The 19,401-nt window shown below is 39.4% G+C and overlaps 1 protein-coding gene across 2 annotated transcripts in view; it reads left to right on the top strand.

The window, feature by feature from the left end:
• LOC150081629 (uncharacterized) overlaps positions 1 to 18,975 on the top strand; it is a 164,185-nt gene extending 145,210 nt beyond the window's left edge. Inside the window, exons 7-8 of one of the 2 annotated variants that reach the window (XM_090379493.1) lie at positions 4,557 to 4,762; positions 18,818 to 18,975. In XM_090379493.1, the coding sequence (XP_090235619.1) occupies positions 4,557 to 4,762; positions 18,818 to 18,874 (263 nt within the window). In that variant the 3' untranslated portion in view covers positions 18,875 to 18,975. The remainder of the gene's footprint in view (positions 1 to 4,556; positions 4,763 to 18,817) is intronic. The other variant, XM_090379494.1, reaches the window with a different exon arrangement.
• The last annotated feature ends 426 nt before the right edge of the window (positions 18,976 to 19,401 follow it).

The following is a 19,401-nucleotide window of genomic DNA, read 5'->3' as shown; positions in this document are numbered from 1 at the left end:
ATCTTTTGTGAAAGTACTATACCACAATTTGTGTTTGCATGTTTTTGCGCAGAAGTGAAAATATTCCGCTGATGATCCGTTGTGATTTTTTTTTAGTTATAACTGTAAGCTATGAAAGTTTGGTCATACTTTTAAAAAGTATACACCACTTCTTTGTCTTGCAGTGTGCTCTTCGAAACAATGTTCTCGGCGTTCTTTTATGTGTTAATTTGCTCTGCTTCATTGTCCTTTTCTTTTGTATTTTTGTTCAAAAATACAAATTCATTTGCTTCAAATTCATTCAAAAATAAAAATATTGCTGTGCTTCATTATCACTTTGTCTTTTATTTGCATTTTTATTTCGCAAAAATACAAATTGATTTACTTCAGATATTCATAAATAAAAACGTAATCCGTTTGTTCAATAGATTCAAGTACGTGACCTTATGATACGAACTCCCAAATATTACGATGATTTCAATATGGTGTGGCTTTTGTCTAATTACATTAGAACGACGGTTCTGGTTTATTTGAATTACAACATTGAAAATATCAAGGAAATACTAATCATTTGAATCAACATTGAGTCTGCTTCGTAGTGCAGTGGCATCATCACCATCCTTCCCACATCGGGTGGAAAAGGCCCAGCTTTTACGGGCTTTTTTTCACTTTGTGGCTGAGTTAGTCGGTCTCAGGCGTAGATAGAACCCCCCCCCCCCCGGAAACTCGGTTTTCTTCGTCCAGCACACAAGCAAATCACCAATTCACGAACTTGGACAGATGAATGAATATTCCGGGTGGCCTCAGTGTGACATTTATTATGAATCAACATTGAATAATGAATAAAACATCACCGTATCTTTTACCTCTCATTTGTGGCAGCCAGTTACTTATATATTAAGAGTTCATCTACCAGTGTTTCTCTTTGAAGTAAATGACAATCATAGACCTGAATTACTGATGTTCAAAATGACACAGTAGATCTGAAGTTAGAGCTGAGAATGTAGGATGGATACTGCGAATACTGTGCCCGTAACAAATGAAAATACTTCTAATGGGTTAAATGCGGAACATAAAAATTCTCTCTTAAAGAAAATTAAATGCAAAAAGTATCAAATTCCTCTCCTAGACATGTTTCGACAAGACTACTGGAGAAGCGTTGTCACTTTTATATTTTAATTTTTGTAAATTCTATCAATGAACTTCTTATAGTGAAAAAAGGGATAAACAGTACACAGGAGGCTTCATTTAGCAATGCAGCAACATCAGGTCTCCTGCAATGAAATTTATACTTTGCATGAATGGTGGTAGATTTAACCTTGGAGAAGTTGGAGATACGACACATTAGAACCTATGGAGTTAATATTAGTATTAGTAACGTGCTGCAATGAAGCAAGCTTATTTAACATCAACAACAAAAAAAAAAAAAAAGTGCAACCAGTAATGTCACCTTTCCTGACCTCATTTATCTATTTCTAACAAATGTTTGTTCAACTTATATTTAAATCTAGATAAACTTCCAATCACCACAACAGTATGGTGAGGAATTTATTAATCAGCCATTCATCCTTTGACTAAAGAAAAACTTTCGGACATTTTTTCTACAATTATTCCCTTTTAAATTTATCTCCGTTTTTGTATGCGGCGTGACTAGGTATTAAAATGCCCTCAACGTTTAGTTTAGTCGACCTTTTAAAAACACCTCCATCAGGTCACACCACAGATATGAGGTTTCCAAATACCAACAAGGACTGAAGTTTCTCTTGATAAGGATACCACTATGTGCCTTTCACTAATTTTGCTTATTGCTCTGCTCGGCAATTCTCACAGCAGGTCTACAACTTACCTAAATGGAGTTTCCAAGTCTGTACGTAATATTCAAGACGACAGATTCATATAATAAAATAACCACCCGTTTTAGGGTTCTCAAAAGAGGGAATCCTAAGGAATCCTGAGGCTTAACAAAGGTTAAGCCTCAAAATAACGAAACCGCCGCATAATAATGCTGCTCGAATCAGGAGAACAACAATGTTCACTTCGGTCTTAGTATTGGAAAAATAATGCAAAAAAGCAACTTATATGGCATCTGCATTCCCCCTCCCAGCAAAAAATTAAAAAGAACGAAGCGACATTTTACATATTACTTGTGCCCATTCTCCTAATAATTTGTTTAATCCTTCTTTAACCCACTTCCACAATACCGAGTGGAAGTTTATCCCAACAATCAATTACTCTGACTGAATGAGAATTCTGCATCCGTTTCCATTTAAAAATGTTTCCTTTGTGTGTATCGTCTGGCAAGAAAGAGTAAACATGCCATCCGCATTTAGTTTACTCAACCCTTTTAAATCCTTAAACACTTCGATTAGGTCTCGACGGAGATGCTAGTTCCAAACGCAGTTGCTAGTTCCTAATTCAATTAATTTCTTTTAAGGAGTTAGAAGTAATTAATTATTTTCCAGCCATTTTCTAGTTTCTTATCTGACCTACAACCTTGCCTGCAATTTTATCGCAATTGAAAATGCCTCTCATCTCAGAAATGGGTGCTCTGCGACAATTTCTGGAATGAGAGGCATGCGTGTCGTCTCAGAAAGAGAAAATATGTTACCAGAATTTAGTTTACTCAGCCTTTTTAAAAGCTTTAACCACTACAGTCAGGTCTCCTTGCAGGTGCCCAGTTTCCATACGTTGCAATTTACGTAGCTTCAGTCTTTCCTGATAAGAATACGCTTTGCAACAGATTTATGTTCTCCCTAAAATGGAATTTCCAAACCTGTATAAAGTATTGAAAATGTAGCTTGACGTTTTGCTTTATACAAAGAGATAATCGCCTCTTTATTCCGCTGACAAAGTTCCTGTGTATTATTGACATCAATCCCAATGGTTTTCCCAATAGTCTGTTTTACATAACTAAAAAAACTTCGTCAGATTTTTATAAATGGAATAATCTCTCTCTCTCTCTCTCTCTCTCTCTCTCTCTCTCTCTCTCTCTCTCTCTCTCTCTCTCTCTCTCAATAAAAACAACGAAGAGGATAATATAAAAATCAAGAGATCCATTTATCTTCTCAAATCTTTTATAATGACCATTTTAGAATGTTCCAACTCATTCATCCTATCCATAGCATACCTTTAGAGGTGCATTTGTTACTACAACTCTGTTCTCTTATCACTATAGAAATTTGTTATCTAAACTTTAGACAGCAGGACGAAGTTCATATCATTTACATCAAAATGGTAAAATCATCTGACAGTACATACATTCCCCTCCCTCCAACGATCTTGTTGGGAAACTTAGCCAATGTATGATTTTAGGGTTTTCCAGTTATATCAGCAGCCAAAAGCATCAAGTTCTACTTGAGAAAATCAGCTCTTAACATTCTACACCTGAGAGAGAGAGAGAGAGAGAGAGAGAGAGAGAGAAGATTCTTCACCGGAATCCCTAGTATTCTCGGAACAGAAGCGTTGTGCACATACTTTTTACCTCTTTTTTATTTTTATTTTTCTTTGTTTTGTGTACACAAAAAATCTCCACCAATTGATAAAATCCAGCTGAAACAGTGGATAAAATTACCGCTCTCTACACACCGGATGCAAACGACCCGGTTTCGAATTCCGTCCATAATGCGAGGACTTTTCTCAGGATTTTTTTTTCATCTAGTCTCCTGGAAACTCTGGTTTTACCTCCAGTAAAAACAGGCAATCGACCATAGAATACAATACTCGCAATTTACAGACATAGCATACTAGTGCCTCATAGCTTTTTTGCTTTTGCGCTTAAAAGACACACACATAAAATCCATTAGTGTTTCAGTGAAAAGACACTTTTAAAAGAACTGCATCTTACAGATTTAGTGAGCCAATGATATAAGCACTTATTCTGGAATTTTCATTCCAAATCCTGGGGAGACTACGGAAAAAGTTTTAAAACTGTTATTTGCTTTACAGTGTTAATCTCTATGCGCAGAATAAATTAGTTACGTGACGAAACATACTTTAAAGCAAATAGCAACTAAATGTCTTGACAAGGAGTGCAGTAGATATGTGGCGTTGCAACAGTGAACATGGGAGATGAGAAATGGTTCTTACAGATACAGCAGCATAACCTTTCGACTTATCTCATAAAAATCTTTCGTGCGTGTTATTCCAGGCGCGCAGGAGAATCCAGTTATTATACATTTAACAGAAAAATCCTCCCGGAAAACATATTCTTACACGCATTCGTTTCAAATGAAAATCTGTTATAAAAGCTGCAGGCAATCAACGAAATACAATTGAAGAATGGAGTGGACAACTTAGGAATTAGATGCAGCTAATAATCATTAAAGATACTATGAGGAATTCATTATATTTCAAAACATGTTTATATTTTTTCATTGTATTCATTATGTTTCTTCTCGCTTTCTCTCTCTCTCTCTCTCTCTCTCTCTCTCTCTCTCTCTCTCTCTCTCTCGCTCTCAGCAGCCAGTTCATCATACTGTTTCTTTGTTCGCAGTTTCTCTGATGACTACCGATGCTACAAACTATTCTTCTTCCCATATGCAAAATCTGGCCTATAAGCGTTGCTTTTCTTTCTCTAGGCTCAAGGAGAGCGAGCTCGGCTTCAGTGCCCTCCCAAAGTTCCCTGCGGAGTTATTCATCTTTCCGTAGTCAAGCGTCGTTTCGCAGCTATCGCAGCGCGCGAGATCCTGTCAGGCGAACGATGTCGTCGCCCGCTGACCCTCATCCTCCTCTCAATGTTCTGCGAACGCCAAATCGACGTAGTCCAGGAGGTTCTCCGAGGACGGTAAGAGAGTTCCCTCCGTTCAGTAACAACCAATTATTTTTTATTCCTTTTCCAGGAAAAAATAATAACCGCAAAACTAGAATGGGAATTACAATGTAAATTAAATAATTAAAGCACTCTTGCATGCAATCTTTGAAATATTAACAAAATACTTTCAAGTGAACTTATGTTGCTTTCTACTATTTCACTTGTGTGTGTTAACAAATAGGTACATGTATACTTGCCATTTTTCCTGTTTTGCCGGAAAATTTTCGGTGTTCATGTGTGTGTTCTACGGTTTTCCGGCAAGTTGGCTTTCCTTCTGGATTTTAGTCAAGTTGGTGGGCTTTTTTAAGGCATTTTTCAAATACGCGTGTGTTTCACCGATCTTTTTTTTTATCGATATTCACTTCAAAGCCTCATTAGGCGCTTCTGCTCATGAAGGCTATCAATCATGCTGAGTATATGCTTTCGTTTCTGTCTAAGTGAGTAGCAGCTTCGGGAGATTTGTGTGATTTTTTTCTCTTGTAAAAGGTTCATTCTCCTTATTATTTGCTTTTAACTAAATATTTTTGGAAAATCTAAAAAACTTGCCCGAGAATTAATTTCCTCCTTTCAGTGCGTATTGTTTCCTTTCGTTTTATAGTTGTGGAATTATTTTTCTTTCAAGGCCTTCTTTGTCACTTTTAGTGCCCTCCAAATTTTTATGAAATCTTACTTTATTTAGACAGTAAATACGAGTATGAATATATGAACAATAATATAAAATAAATATCGAACAAGTTAGTTATCGCGTGATTCTAGTTTTCAAAAGCCAACACTCTCAAATTTCATGCAACCTAACTTCCTTTTATAAACAAATACTATTAAGTACTATGACGTACTTATTTGTTTATAAAAACTTTACATAAAGTTTAAGAGTATGATTTTTGAAAATTAGCCTCACCGCTAACACGTAAGTACCAAAAATTATGATGTTTCTAAACGAAGTTATAATATGTTTTATTTTTTGCCATTGTTTCAATCAAATGCAGTAAATAAAATCTTGTGGAATGAATTTGTCATGAGTTTTTATTTACATAATTAATAAATATCTGTTTTTGTTTCCATTATTGTTATGTTGCATATTTTTGTATACATTAACACGTTAAGACTTAAGTATTAACGTGATGGACATTAGCTGTCAAGTCATCATTAGTGGTAGCGAATAAGAAGCATGCATCACGGAGATCGAATATATATTATATTAACGGATTGTCTAATCGTAATCAGTGGTGGCTCGTGACTCTGAGGGTGCTGGGTCTTAAAGTTACATTAAATTGCCTTGTTATAAGACATGTAGACATTCATGGTATTAATAATATGCAAGTTAAAAATACTACAAAACATTAACTAGACATTTACCATTAACAAACTTGAACTTTTATTTAAAAACAAAATCCATTCTTCGGTTTTTATTCGTTGAAAATAGATTAATAACTTTTTCATTCAAGTTTGGTGCAATGTTGACCAAGCTTTTCTCTGTTGAAAGCTTTGCTTGAGCATTTAGCCTTTCCTGATTCATAGTGCTCCTTCAAAATGTTTTTATTCTTTTTAATGTCGAATGGCAGTGTTGGGACTCTGAAGTAGTATCTCAGTTTATAAATTGCGGGTATCCTATGGTCGATTATTTGCCTTTGATAGACAATACGCCGTTTTCGGGACCACGCACTCTTGTTTGAGACCAGCTTGTTCATCCACGTTATTAAAGAAGCCCATAAAAATTTCTTGTGTCGATGTAATTCGAACCTGGGCCTTTTCCATCCGTGTGGGGAGGACGGTTGAATATATTGAGTGTGCTACCTGCGAGGGTGAGTTTCTTGGTGGAGCGGATTGGAGGACACTTTGCAACCCATACCCGAAACCGACTAACTTGGCCACGATGCGAACGATGCCAATAAAACGTTCTCCCGTCTTGATGGGATTCGAACCCATGCTTTTCCATAAGATAGGGAAGGCTAGACGAGCTACCTGCTAAGTGCTCGCGAACGACAGAACACGCAATTGTCTAGCTAAAGGCGATATCATATGATCCCTTACAGCCAATTATAAACTGCGTTCATTTATATTTTGGAAATGCAGATAAATTTTTAAATGAAAAAAGCAACCGTCTCTCCATACTACTATCTAAAAACTGTCTCTCCATACCGTTAAATAGTTAACGCTAACTCGAAAATAACTTGGAGGATTTAGGAGATCGGGCGTCAATAAAATAACTTCTAGGGAAAATTAAAAGTTTAGTATGAGAACTAGTGAGCGCCGATCCCAAAGGGCCATTTATGACGAAAGATCTTAGAGACTCAGCCTTTCATTGCTTATCGATGTAATCGATTTTCTAAATGTAGTCAGTTGTGATAACTGGGCACAATGGGGAAATGTCAAGCTAAAATTATCCTCCACCGAGCCATCATTCACAAAAAAAAATTAATAAAATAAATAATAACGAGGAGAATTACAAATTAGTGATGTAAAGATATAAAAATTGTCTCATCTAGAGAGAGACAGAGAGAGAGAGAGAGAGAGAGAGAGAGAGAGAGATGAGATGAGATTTAGCCTTCATAGACCCAACATAATTCACCATATTAATAGTTAGAGTTAATAAAATGAAGTATTAGATCCTACTAAAAAATTCTACAGTAAAGAATTTTTAAAATTTATATGCATTGTTTTTCCTTAAATAAACGGTCAAAAAATAAACCATATACTAAATTACTCACAGCTCATAAAAAATGAATTTGAGAATGAATATATTTGACAACGGAGCTATTTTAGATTCTTGAAGTGTTTATTTTTCCGATTAATTCAAAATTTGTAGAGCACGAGAAGGCGAACCAAGCAAAACCAATTGTTTTGCTAAATCATTCAAACTAGAATTCATTTATTTTAATAGAAAATCAAAAAGTACTGTTACATTATTTACTATGAATCTGATGGAAAATCCAAATATGTGTGACATGGGTTTTTTAAAAAGTAATTTGTTGGGTGATGCAGGGAAGGCATTTGTAGCACTGTGGGACAGAACGTGTAATTTCGGAATGTAACATTTCGGGGCAGAACATGTAAATGCAATATGCCAAATTTCTGGGTATGTTTTTTTCAAAAATGTGCTTATCGAAGGGAAAGATTTGGTATTCAGACCAGTGAATATATCAAGTTTAAACATGCTAGTTTATATAGTTTTCTGATAATGTCTAAAGAAAATATGGCTTTTTGTTGAATACCAAAAAGGTGCGAATCTTCTCAAAATGATATTTTGAATGCAGAGAAAACTTTTACTACGAAAATTGCAGCTTCTCGATTTAGCATTAGTATTAGTAGCGGAAGATGATGCAAGGAAACAAGCTTATACAACTTTGGTCAAAAAAAAAAAAAAAAAAACCAACTACCCACGTCATCTGTCCGTCTAATTCTTCCTTAAATTTATTCCAACTACCCAGATCGACAATACCAGATGGAAAGAAATCGAAGCTATGACAGAAGGAGAGACCTACAAATACCTAGGGATGATGCAGGCTCAGCAGTTAGAGCACAACGAAATCAAGAAGTGGCTGAACGAAAAATATCATCAGAGACTCAGAAGCCTGCTGAAAGCAAAATTGAACGGAGGGAACACAGTTAAAGCCATAAACACCTATGCAGTCCCAGTGCTAGCATACCCCTTTGGGGTCATAGATTGGACTAACACCGATCTGGAGGATATTATATGAAAGACAAGGACAATGATGACCAAAAGCTGCCAACGCCATCCGAAGTCAGCTGTGTAAATACTGGCAATTGCTCGGAAAGAAGGAGGAAGGGGCCAGATAGACCTCATCGAGCAATAGAAAACAGCGATTGTTAACCTGAAGGATTACTTCCAGACACACACAGCAGCACTCCACCAGGCTATAAGGAAGATAGACAAGCGATATACTCCACTCAACCTAAGCAAGGAATCCCCTCCCATCCAGAAGGCCCAAACTAAGCTAGAAAGATGGGCAAAGAAGACACTCCATGGCAGACACTACAATGACCTCCATCAAGGTCACTAGATAAAATTGCTTCCAATGCATGGCTCACGAGAGGGACGCTCGTCCCCGAGACTGAAGGATTCATGCTTGCCATCCAAGACCAGGTAATCAATGCCAGAAACTATAGAAAATATATTGACAAGGAGCCCGAAGTGTCCGATGACACATGTCGATGATCCACCTGACCTCAGAAACGATCCATCACCGGTGAATGAAAGGTGATCACTCAGACTGTGTACACTCATAGACACGACTAGGTAGCCAGGATAATACATCATAAAGTGTAAAGAAAGTGTATCGTATCAAGGAAATACCAGTTGATCAAAGAAAGTGTACAGTATCACAAGTACGAAACTCCGAGCAGTATTAGAGACCCCAACCCACAAGCTGTACTGGGACTGCACCACAATAACAGACAAGACAGTCCCGCACAACAGACTGGACATAACCCTTGTCGACAAGAAGGAAAAGGCTATCTACCTATTTCATTGACATAGTAGTGCCCAATACTGGCAATCTCCAGAAAACACATGAAGAAAAGATCAGGAAGGACATGAACCTCAGACAGCGATCAAAGAGATGTGGCATATGCAACAAGCAATGCCTATCCCGATCATCGTGTCAACCACCGGATGGTGCCAAAGACCCTACATAACAGCCTAGCAGCAACAGGTCTCCCAGAGAACACCTATAAGGGACTCCAGAACGTTGCAATCCTGAACACCTATAGGATAGTCAGAGAGTTCCTCGACCAACAGTAACACCAGACATAACAACAACTCTATGCTACTTGGTAGCAATACCCGTCACAGGGTGGAACCCTCCAATCAGGGAGAAATAATATAAGAGCAACAGCGGCAGCAGCAACAACAACAACAAAAAAAAAATAAAATAAAATAATAATAATAATAATAATCGTATCAACCACCGCTATAGTACCAAAGACCCTACATAGCAGCCTAGCAGCAATAGGTCTCCCAGAGAACACCTACAAGGAACTCTAGAAAGTCGCAATCCTGAATACCTGTAGGCTAGTCAGAGAGTTCCTCGACCAACAGTAACACCAGACATTACAACCACCCTGTATACTTGGTAGCAGTACCAGTCACGGAGTGGAATAACCCAATCAAGAAGAAATAATATAAGAGCAACAATAATAATAAGACAGGTGCTCCTTTACCGGTGAGTTTTCTAAATTTTTTATCGCAGATAGGTAAAAGAATAATAAATAGTAATGCAAATGACAGAGCACATGGAAGGGCAGAAATTATTCGCCGACTGCCGGTTGAGAAACACTCTAAATTCCAAAATATGGTTGTTCCAGGGTATAAACAGAAAATATATGTTTATTATTTTTATTATTTTTTTTAAAATAAAAATACTTGTAATTTTACAAAATTAAAGAAATTGAAAGTACCTGAAGATGTCGCATGAAGTTCGCTGTACAAGTTTTTGTAATACTCAGGAATTTCACTTTTAGTTGATACAGAAGATCTCTCAGAGTAATGTTATTTCCACTTTCTGAAAGAAATTAATAAAACTTCTCATATCCGTTTCCACGGTAATAATTTAATCGACTCCATAATCGAATAAAGAAAGTATAAATAGAAATGAAGTAAAATAAGATATGTCTATACATACATGCTCCTAAAACCCAAAAACAACAAAAAATGGCCAAAGAGCTTGAGTTTGAGTTTGATTTGGGTTTTATTGGCGCATTAGCAACTTAGGCTATAATGCGCCAAGACCAGGTCATGTATAAAAGAGTAAACTTTCAGTGACCTAATTAATTAGGTCACTATGTCAAAAAAATTTAACAAATGTATAAAAGGTAAATCAACAGAAAATCACAATAAAATGTAAATTTTATATATAAGCAAAAACGTTTATTGATTTTAAAAAGCTAAAAACAGCAGACACGTGGTCATTGTCGGATAAAATCTGGCTGAGTGTATAAGGCTCAGCCAGATGACTAAAAGCGGTAAAATAAAAATCACGTTCAGGGGTAAAACGTGGACACACGGTTAAAATGTGATAAATAGTTAAAATGGTGCCACAGTTCTCGCACATAGGATAGTCATCTGCCCTCAGCAGAAAAGCATGTGTAAGATGACTGTGTCCTATGCGGAGGCGAGCTAAAACAACTTCCTCTCTGCGGTTCCTGCGCAGACTAGACTGCCAATGTCCGATTACAGGCTTTATCTGATAGAGCTTGTTTGTGACTTGCTCATGCCAAGATTGTTGCCATTGGGAATTAATCTTTTGGTGTATTATTTGCATGTAGTCTGTATAGGGGACTAACAGGCAATAAGTGTTTTGGGGTTCTGGTGATCTGGCCGCAGCATCAGCCAGTTCATTTCCCCCGATCCCAATGTGGCTTGGGATCCAGCAGAAACGGATATCGAATGAGCTCTCAAACAAAGAATGTAAAGTCTGCTGAACCTGGGTCAATATTGGATGAGGATTATATCTCATCCCCGATAAAGCCAGCAGTGTACTTGAAGAGTCAGTGTACACCATACATCTTTGATGCTTCCGGGTTTTAATGTGGTCCAAGGCTAGCTCTATAGCATACAACTCAGCTGTATATATGCTGCATTCGAGGGGAATCTTCCCAGATATAGTACAATCTGGAAAGACAGCAGCAGATCTTACAGACAACTCTGACTTCGAGCCATCAGTGAACACAGGCAAGAAATCAGAGTAATCGGATCGATGGGCAGCATAGAGTTGTTGGTAGACAGAGGACGGAGTTATGGCTTTACCCCAACTTTTTATGGAGAAGTCACATGATGGTAAGCGAGCATGCCAGGGTGGAAGTAGATGCCTTGGTGACTTTGCAACATTGTCTACCGTAATGTTGAACTCTCTGAGCAGATCTTGGACACGGATGCCAAAGGATCGGTTAGCAGTCTGACGGGTTTTATAAAGCGTTTCCCATCGTGGCTCAAAAACACAAGCCCACGTTGGGTTGTCTGGCAGGGATTTTAGTTTGAAGGTATATTTTAGCGACAATTGCTTTCGTCGGAGCAATAGTGGTGGTTCACCTGCTTCGACGTATAAACTCTGGACGGGAGATGTTCTGAATGCTCCAGTTGCAGTACGGATGGCTTGGTGGTGCAGTGGGTCTAGCCATCGTAGTACGCTATTTCTAGCCGATGCGTACACTTGGGACCCATAGTCTAATTTTGAACGAACAAGTGTACGATAAAGACGCAGTAAAGTGCATCGGTCTGCCCCCCATTTATTTGAGGAGATGGCACGAAGGAGATTCAATCCCCTCGTGCACCTTGTTCGCAGTTGACGGATATGTGGTAAAAATGTCAACTTCTTATCGAATGTGAGACCTAAGAATTTTGTCTCAGGTACTACTGGAATGATGTGTTGTCCAAGTTTGAGTTCTGGTTCAGGGTGAAGGTTCCGTTTGCGACAAAAATGTACGCAGACGGTCTTCTGTGGTGATAGCCTGAAACCATTAGCCATTGCCCAAGTTTTTACATGGTCAATGGCATGCTGCAATTGTCGTTCAATAACCCTCATGTTGCATGACTGACAGAAGATGGTAAAGTCATCAACAAAGAGGGCGCTGTTTACGGTTGGAGGAAGTTGTTCAATAATAGAATTAACTTTGATAGCGAAAAGCGTAACACTTAACACTGACCCTTGGGGGACTCCTTCTTCTTGACAAAAGGATTGAGAATAAACAGAGCCGACACGAACTTGGAATGACCGGTTCAATAAGAAATTTTTAATGAAGAGGGCTAGATGGCCCCTCAGACCCAGATCATGGATATCCTTTAAGATTCCAAATCTCCAGGCTGTGTCATACGCTTTTTCGATATCAAAGAAAATTGACACCAGGTGTTCACGTTTAAGGAAAGCATCTCGGATAGATGTTTCCAGTCTTATAAGATGGTCAAGTGTTGACCTGTTCCTTCGGAAACCACATTGAACTTTGGAAAGGAGGTCATTCCCTTCTAAATACCACATGAGACGGGCATTCACCATCCTTTCCAGGATCTTGCACAAGCAGCTTGTCAAAGCAATGGGACGGTAATTACTCGGAAATTTTGGATCTTTTCCTGGCTTTGGAAACGCAAGCACGATTGCCTTATGCCAGGAGTCCGGAAACTCATCTTCAAGATAAACTCTGTTGTACAAACAGAGCAACTGATCCAGAGATTGAGACGAAAGATGTTTTATCATCTCATAATGGATGTCATCCGGCCCTACGGCACTCGCCTGGGATAGTGATAGTGCCGCTTTCATTTCCCATTCAGTGAAGGGTTGATTGTATTCTTCACAGTTCTTTGACGACAATTTCAAAGGTTGCCTTTCAACATTTTGTTTGAGGGCCAGAAACTCAGGGTGGTAAGATGTTTTGGCAGACACTTTAGCAAATACCTCCCCAAGAGTATTTGCAATTGCAGTTTGGTCTGCAATTGCAGATCCATTATACTCCAGAATCGAAGAAGGGTGTGATATATATTTCCCCTTCATTTTTCGGACTTTATCCCACACAAGCTTAGATGATGAAGCCTGATTGATAGAAGATGTGAATTTGATCCAAGATTCCTTCTGACTCTGACGTCTTACGTAACGTGCTTTCGCACGTGCACGTTTGAATGTTATTAAGTTATCTGCGGTGGGGTACCGGCGAAAAATACCCCACGCCTTGTTTTGAGACTTTCTTGCTGCAGTGCAATTGGAATTCCACCAGGGTTTTGGAAATGGTGGAAACCGAGACGAAGTCTTTGGTATTGCAATTGCCGCTGCTTGGACAACAGCATCTGTAATGTACTTTACCGCGCCATTAATCGGTTCCTTGGTGACTGGGTTGATATCAAATAATGCTAGATTTTTGAAGGCATTCCAGTCAGCGTGACCGATCTTCCACCGTGGCATCCTGGACGGGTGGCATGGTCTCCCTTTACAAAGGGTGGATATCACGGGGAAGTGGTCACTGCCATAAATATTGTCTTCAACCTCCCATGTACACATGGGAAGGAGAGAGGGCGAGCATATAGAGAGATCGATCGCGGTAAATGTACGGGTAGGCATGTGGCAAAAGGTGTTAAGTCTAACATTTAGGAGGGTCAGGTCATTGTTTTCAAGCATGTGCTCTATAGTCCGACCCCTTCCATTAATGTCGACACTACCCCACAGAGTATTGTGTCCATTAAAATCCCCTAGTAACAGAAAATGTGGCGGCAATTGTCTAATGAGATCATCAAGGTCTGCCTGGGAGATGTCGTTCCCAGGTGGCAAATAGATGGAACAAACAGTTAAAAGAAACCCTACAGTAACTTGAACTGCTACAGCCTCTAAGTTGGTGGTAAGTGGTGTAGCTTGAAATGGGATGTGGTTACCCCCAAGGATGGCGACGCCTCCGTGGGCAGGTCCATCCGCATCTCTGTCTTTTCGTATAACGAAAACGTTACGCAAGTATGGGTCCTCATTTGCCTTTAAATACGTCTCCTGTAAGCAAAAGCAAGTAGGCTCATGCTTACTCAGGAGCGCCTTGATGTCGTCACTATTTCGACGGAATCCACGACAATTCCATTGTAGAAATTTAAACTTTCCCATTATTTGGATTTGTTGGGTCCATCAGGTGGTTTCCGAAGGGCTGAGGGCTTCATTTTCTCAGTCCTGGCTTTATCTTTCTTTGGAAACACAGGTCTTTGGCCTGTGTCCATATCTTCTTCTGCAAAGATTTCCAGAACTGGGTCATCCGATACCTCCTTATCCTCGACATCCATTGTTTCTCGTATTGCAGGTGACCCTTCCGATGTTTGCACCTTTACTTTACCACTTGGTTTTGGTAGTGGTGGAGCATTAGGAGGTACGGAAATAGGAGTGGCAGCTGACTGTGTTTTTTGGGTGGGCTTTTGTGAATGCAATAAATAGCGTGCAATCGGAGTAAATGACTCTTTTGGTGGTATAGTCATCTCCGTTTGTGTACCGATGGCGCACTTTGCAGAAACCTTCTGGGCGTATGAAGGTTTCCCGCTATTTATTGGTTGAATGCGTTTTCTGGCCTCCTGATAGGATATGTTCAGTTCTGTTTTTATTTTTTGAATTTCTTTCTCGTCCTTCCACTTCTGGCATGCTCTAGAATAGGCAGGATGCTCTCCTTGGCAATTTATACAAATTGGTTTGGAAGCTGAACACTCCTTGCTCTCGTGGTCTTTCGTACCACATCGAGCGCAGGCAGGATTACCACGACAAGATGTTTGTGAGTGGCCGTATTTCTGACATCTAAAACACCTAAGTGGGTTTGGAATGTAAAGCCGCACTGGGCAGTTTAAGTAGCCTGCTTTGATGGAACTTGGAGGCCGTGGGGTGTTAAATGTTATGATGAGAACTCGGGTGGGGACGAGATTCCCATCCTTCCACATTGATATTCTCTTGACAGCCGTCACTCCTTGGTCTTTTAATTCAGAGCAGATCTCTTCTTCAGAAACGTGAAGAAGATCCCACTCTGAAATGACACCTCGTGAAGAGTTCAATGTTTTGTGGGGTGTTACGCTGATCGGTATTCCCCCTATGGATGTCGCGTTGAGGATTCTTTCTGCTTGCTTCGTGCTTGAAGCTTCGACTAAAAGATCGCCAGAACGCAGCCGTTTTACAGATTTCGGTGATCCAGCCAACCCTTCTAATCCTTTCTGGATGAAGAAGGGTGACATCTTCCCAATTGACTGCTCTCCGGTAGAATGGAGAATGAGGAAAAGCGGTGTTATAGATGGTGTTTTATCCTCAGTTCTGGCTCTTTTGGCAGTATTGGTGTCAGTATTATCGTCTCGGTTAGGTAGGGGCCTTGTTGGGGCCCCAGGAGAAATAGAATTTAAATTACTCATAAGAGTAAAGAAAAGGTGTCTGATGCCTAAGTACCTCACCCACCACGGAGCCCTACGAGGGGGCGCCCACTCGTGAACTAGCAGGTACTGCGTACACGAATGGGACGCCGAGTTCGCTTAGAACACCATACCCACGTTACCAATAAGTCTTTATCCCGTCCCAGGACCAAAGGGAGGGAGACTTATTGGAACGCAGTTGACCCTAGCAGTATAAAACCACCCGCCGATTGATCCCAATCGGGCCGGTCCGGGACCACCCGTCTTGTCGAAGCAGGGGCCAAAGTGGTGTATTAAGGCTGGGCCCCTCAACCACCAGGATCCCCCTTTCCGCTTCCACGGGTCGCGGCGCACGGCTGCACACGCCGGATTCCAAAGATGTAACCCTGGAACCAAGGTATGGGCGTTAGATCCCAGTGATGCTAATCTGGAAACCCAGCAGCGTCACTGGGAGGTCCCCTCACCACGTACAGGTGCCCACATCGAGGGGTGGCCAAAGAGCAACGACTTTTATACACCAACTGAGAACGTTTCGTTCTGAGCATCTGCCATATTACCCATTCATTATTCCAATCAGCACACAGCAACAAATATAATATCCATGCCTCAACTACAATATACTATGTGACATGGATGAATAAAAATAAATACTGTAACGATTTCCGGATATTGGTCCGATTTCATGAAATTTCGGAATGCTCGACAAAGAATTCCGAAAGCATTCGTTCTAACATAAAAAATATTAGAACGAATATAAAATTGTATGAAAATATACCCTCTCAGGAATGGAAAAACATTACCCGGTCTGATGAATCTCGATTCCTGCTGTTTAATGCTGATGGGAGGACCAGAATAGGGAGAAAACAGCATTGAGAAAACAGCATTAAATCATGGACCCATCCTGCCAAGTGTCAGTAGTATGGCTGATGGTGGGGAGTTTTCGCTGTGTACATTGGGTCCCATCCCAATATTGCCCCACATACCAAAGTAGCAATATTTGGGTGCTACGGGTGATCTGGAAATTGTTTCTGACCAGGCATATCCCTTTATATCTGCAGTCCCTCTGCGATTAGGTTCTTCCAATGAGATAATGAGCCATGTCGATAGGCCAGAATTCTAGAAACTGGATTCAGGTAATATGAGAGTGAATTTAGTCTACTGAGTTCGTCTCCACAGCATGAGAACTCAATTCAATTGAGTATCTATAGGACGAGGTGAAACTAGCTATTCGGAGTAAAGTTCCACAACCATCCAATTTGCAACAACTGTGGGAAGCAATTGAGTAAACACGGACCAGCATCCCTCTGTTACACTTTCAATACTTCTTTAGGTGTTCTAAAAGTAGTAAATTCAGGCTGTTGTACGGTTGTTAACGATCACGTAGAAGCTGTGTTTTTAAGTATAGTATACAAGGAGGGTTTAATAGGTATCCAGAAGAATTTTGTTTGTGTCGGTTAAGAAAAGTGTTGATTACGCCTATTATGTGTGAATTACGTCAGGAGGTAGTAGCATTATAGTTCCAATCCGTGTTTGAGAGCTTTTTGAAATGGCAATGAGTGGCAAAACCCTCGAAGGAGATGCAAAATGTATAATTTCTGTTGCCAAAAAATATCAGAGCACCTGAAATTCATCGTCGGGGATGCTGTAGTTGCTGTCAAATCAAGTGATTCTTTTGTACAACGCATATCCTCACTTTTCTAAATCTAGTATGCATTCAAATGGGAAATATTTCCTCCCTCACCTGATGTAAAACCAAACCAGGCGCACTGTTGGCCATTAAAGACTACTTTAATTCGCTAAATACAAAATTCTATTACATAGGCAGAGCATTCTATTACAAAGACAAAATTCCAATACCGGGACTTTGACCTCGCAGGTAGTAAAGTGGACAGTGTTTCTGCTCTCTCTCTCACACTGTGTGGTAGAGGGCTTTGATTCAATTTTTGGTGCTCGCAGAATTAAAATGTTTTATTGGAGGGAGAAGAATGTTTATGGGCTTTTTTTAATTAGTCTAAGAGGATACCAAAATTAAAGAGAATTCTCTAGGATATCACGGTACGTGGTTATTCTTCTTGGGCAATTCTTAACCCTGCTCTTGTTTTTTTTTTTTTTTTTCCTTACCTTATGTATTAACCCTCGCCTGTAGTATAGTAGTTATAATCACTGTCCTCCCATACCGAGTAGAAAAGACATGAGTTCGAATCCTATCAAAGACGCGAGGATTATGAGCATTTTTTCACATTGCCGAGTTAGTCGGTCTCTGGCAAGGAGTGTATGGTTTACCCACCGGAAACTCTGGTTTTTCGTACAGCGAAATGGCTGTAGGATACATGCAATTACAAACACAATACTGTATACTGACGCCTCATAGTCTTAATTGCCATGGATACAACAAGAAAAACTAATATGAAATGTTGTGTGTATTAAAGCACCATCTCATCTATAAGTTTTTCTTGTTGTACCACAGCATATTTATGCCTTTTTCTATCTTTCTAATTATTTTAATATCTTTCATGAGTAATTAATTTCTATGGCTGTTATTGAAACCTATATGTAGGCCTGACGACGGGATTCTGAAGAATCCTGCACGGGTTTTCAATTTTGTATTAAGTATACGTTTTGAGGTGGAGCAATTTTTATTGCAATATTTCAATAAATATCTTAATAATAATACGTGTTATAAGAGGATTTCTCTCACAGTAAAACTTTTACTGTGAGTTTTATCTCTTTTATTTAACACCAAGTTAGTCTGTCTCGGATTAAGATGCATCAATGGCAAAATTACGAAATACCGGGTCTGCCAAAGAGGTGGGAGGCAGTACCGGGCCCTTGCCCTGGGCGCCATTTTTTAAGGGACGCCAAATTTTACAAATCATGAAAAAAATATATATATCCTTAGTAAAGGGGGCGCCAAAATACCTTGGTCCGGCACTGGGGGGAGCGAGCAGGTATACTAGAATTTCCCCTCACCCAACCCAAAATCATACACTTCTACTGCGATGGGGCACAAGTGCTTCAATAATTTAATGAGCATTTTGAACACAGCACTATGTGTTATGCTGTTTTTATTACCGTCAAGCAATAAATTAAGAAAATATAAGTTTATTCTGGTTACTTAATGATCGTTCTTGTATTATTTATATATATTGATATTTTTCCTTTCTTTTTTGCAGCAACACACCCCGCCGAACACCGAAGTGCCACCTGTGGATACAGGCTTTAACAAGTGAGTCAGGATTTCTGCTACCGAAAGCCGCAGTAGAAAATTAAACATCTCTTCTTCAGCAATTTAATTTTCACGAGATTTTTCATGAAAAACTACAGAGTGCTACCAAAATTACTAGGTTTTTATTTATTTATATTTTTTTTCTCCATTCTTGCTCTCTACGGGAACTTGCCTCCGTATACAGATAATCAATCGTTCCTGTTAAAGAGATATACACGCAGAATACTTCCTGGTAAAGCGAGCACAAGTCTGGAAATGAAGTCGGATACTCAGAATGTGAAAAGTTCAGCAAAAACTTTTCCTACTTTTTTGGATATACGCTTTTAAAACTTTGCAGCGATGCCTTTTTATGACAAAACGGAACGAATGTTTACCAGTACTAGTGGAGTCTGATAAGCCGTTGCAGGTCAGAATATGTGTACTTTTAAAACATCACGAAGTGGAATAAATTATAACCTGTGGGGGTCATATTTTATGGTATCGATATTTTAAACATCTTCAACTAGACGCTAATCATTAGCAGGCAGGCGA

Source organism: Mastigoproctus giganteus, chromosome 8 (genome assembly GCF_048544385.1).
Source record: "Mastigoproctus giganteus isolate SK-2022 chromosome 8, ASM4854438v1, whole genome shotgun sequence".
NCBI lineage: Eukaryota > Metazoa > Arthropoda > Arachnida > Uropygi > Thelyphonidae > Mastigoproctus > Mastigoproctus giganteus.
This window is presented reverse-complemented; position numbering and strand designations above follow the sequence as displayed.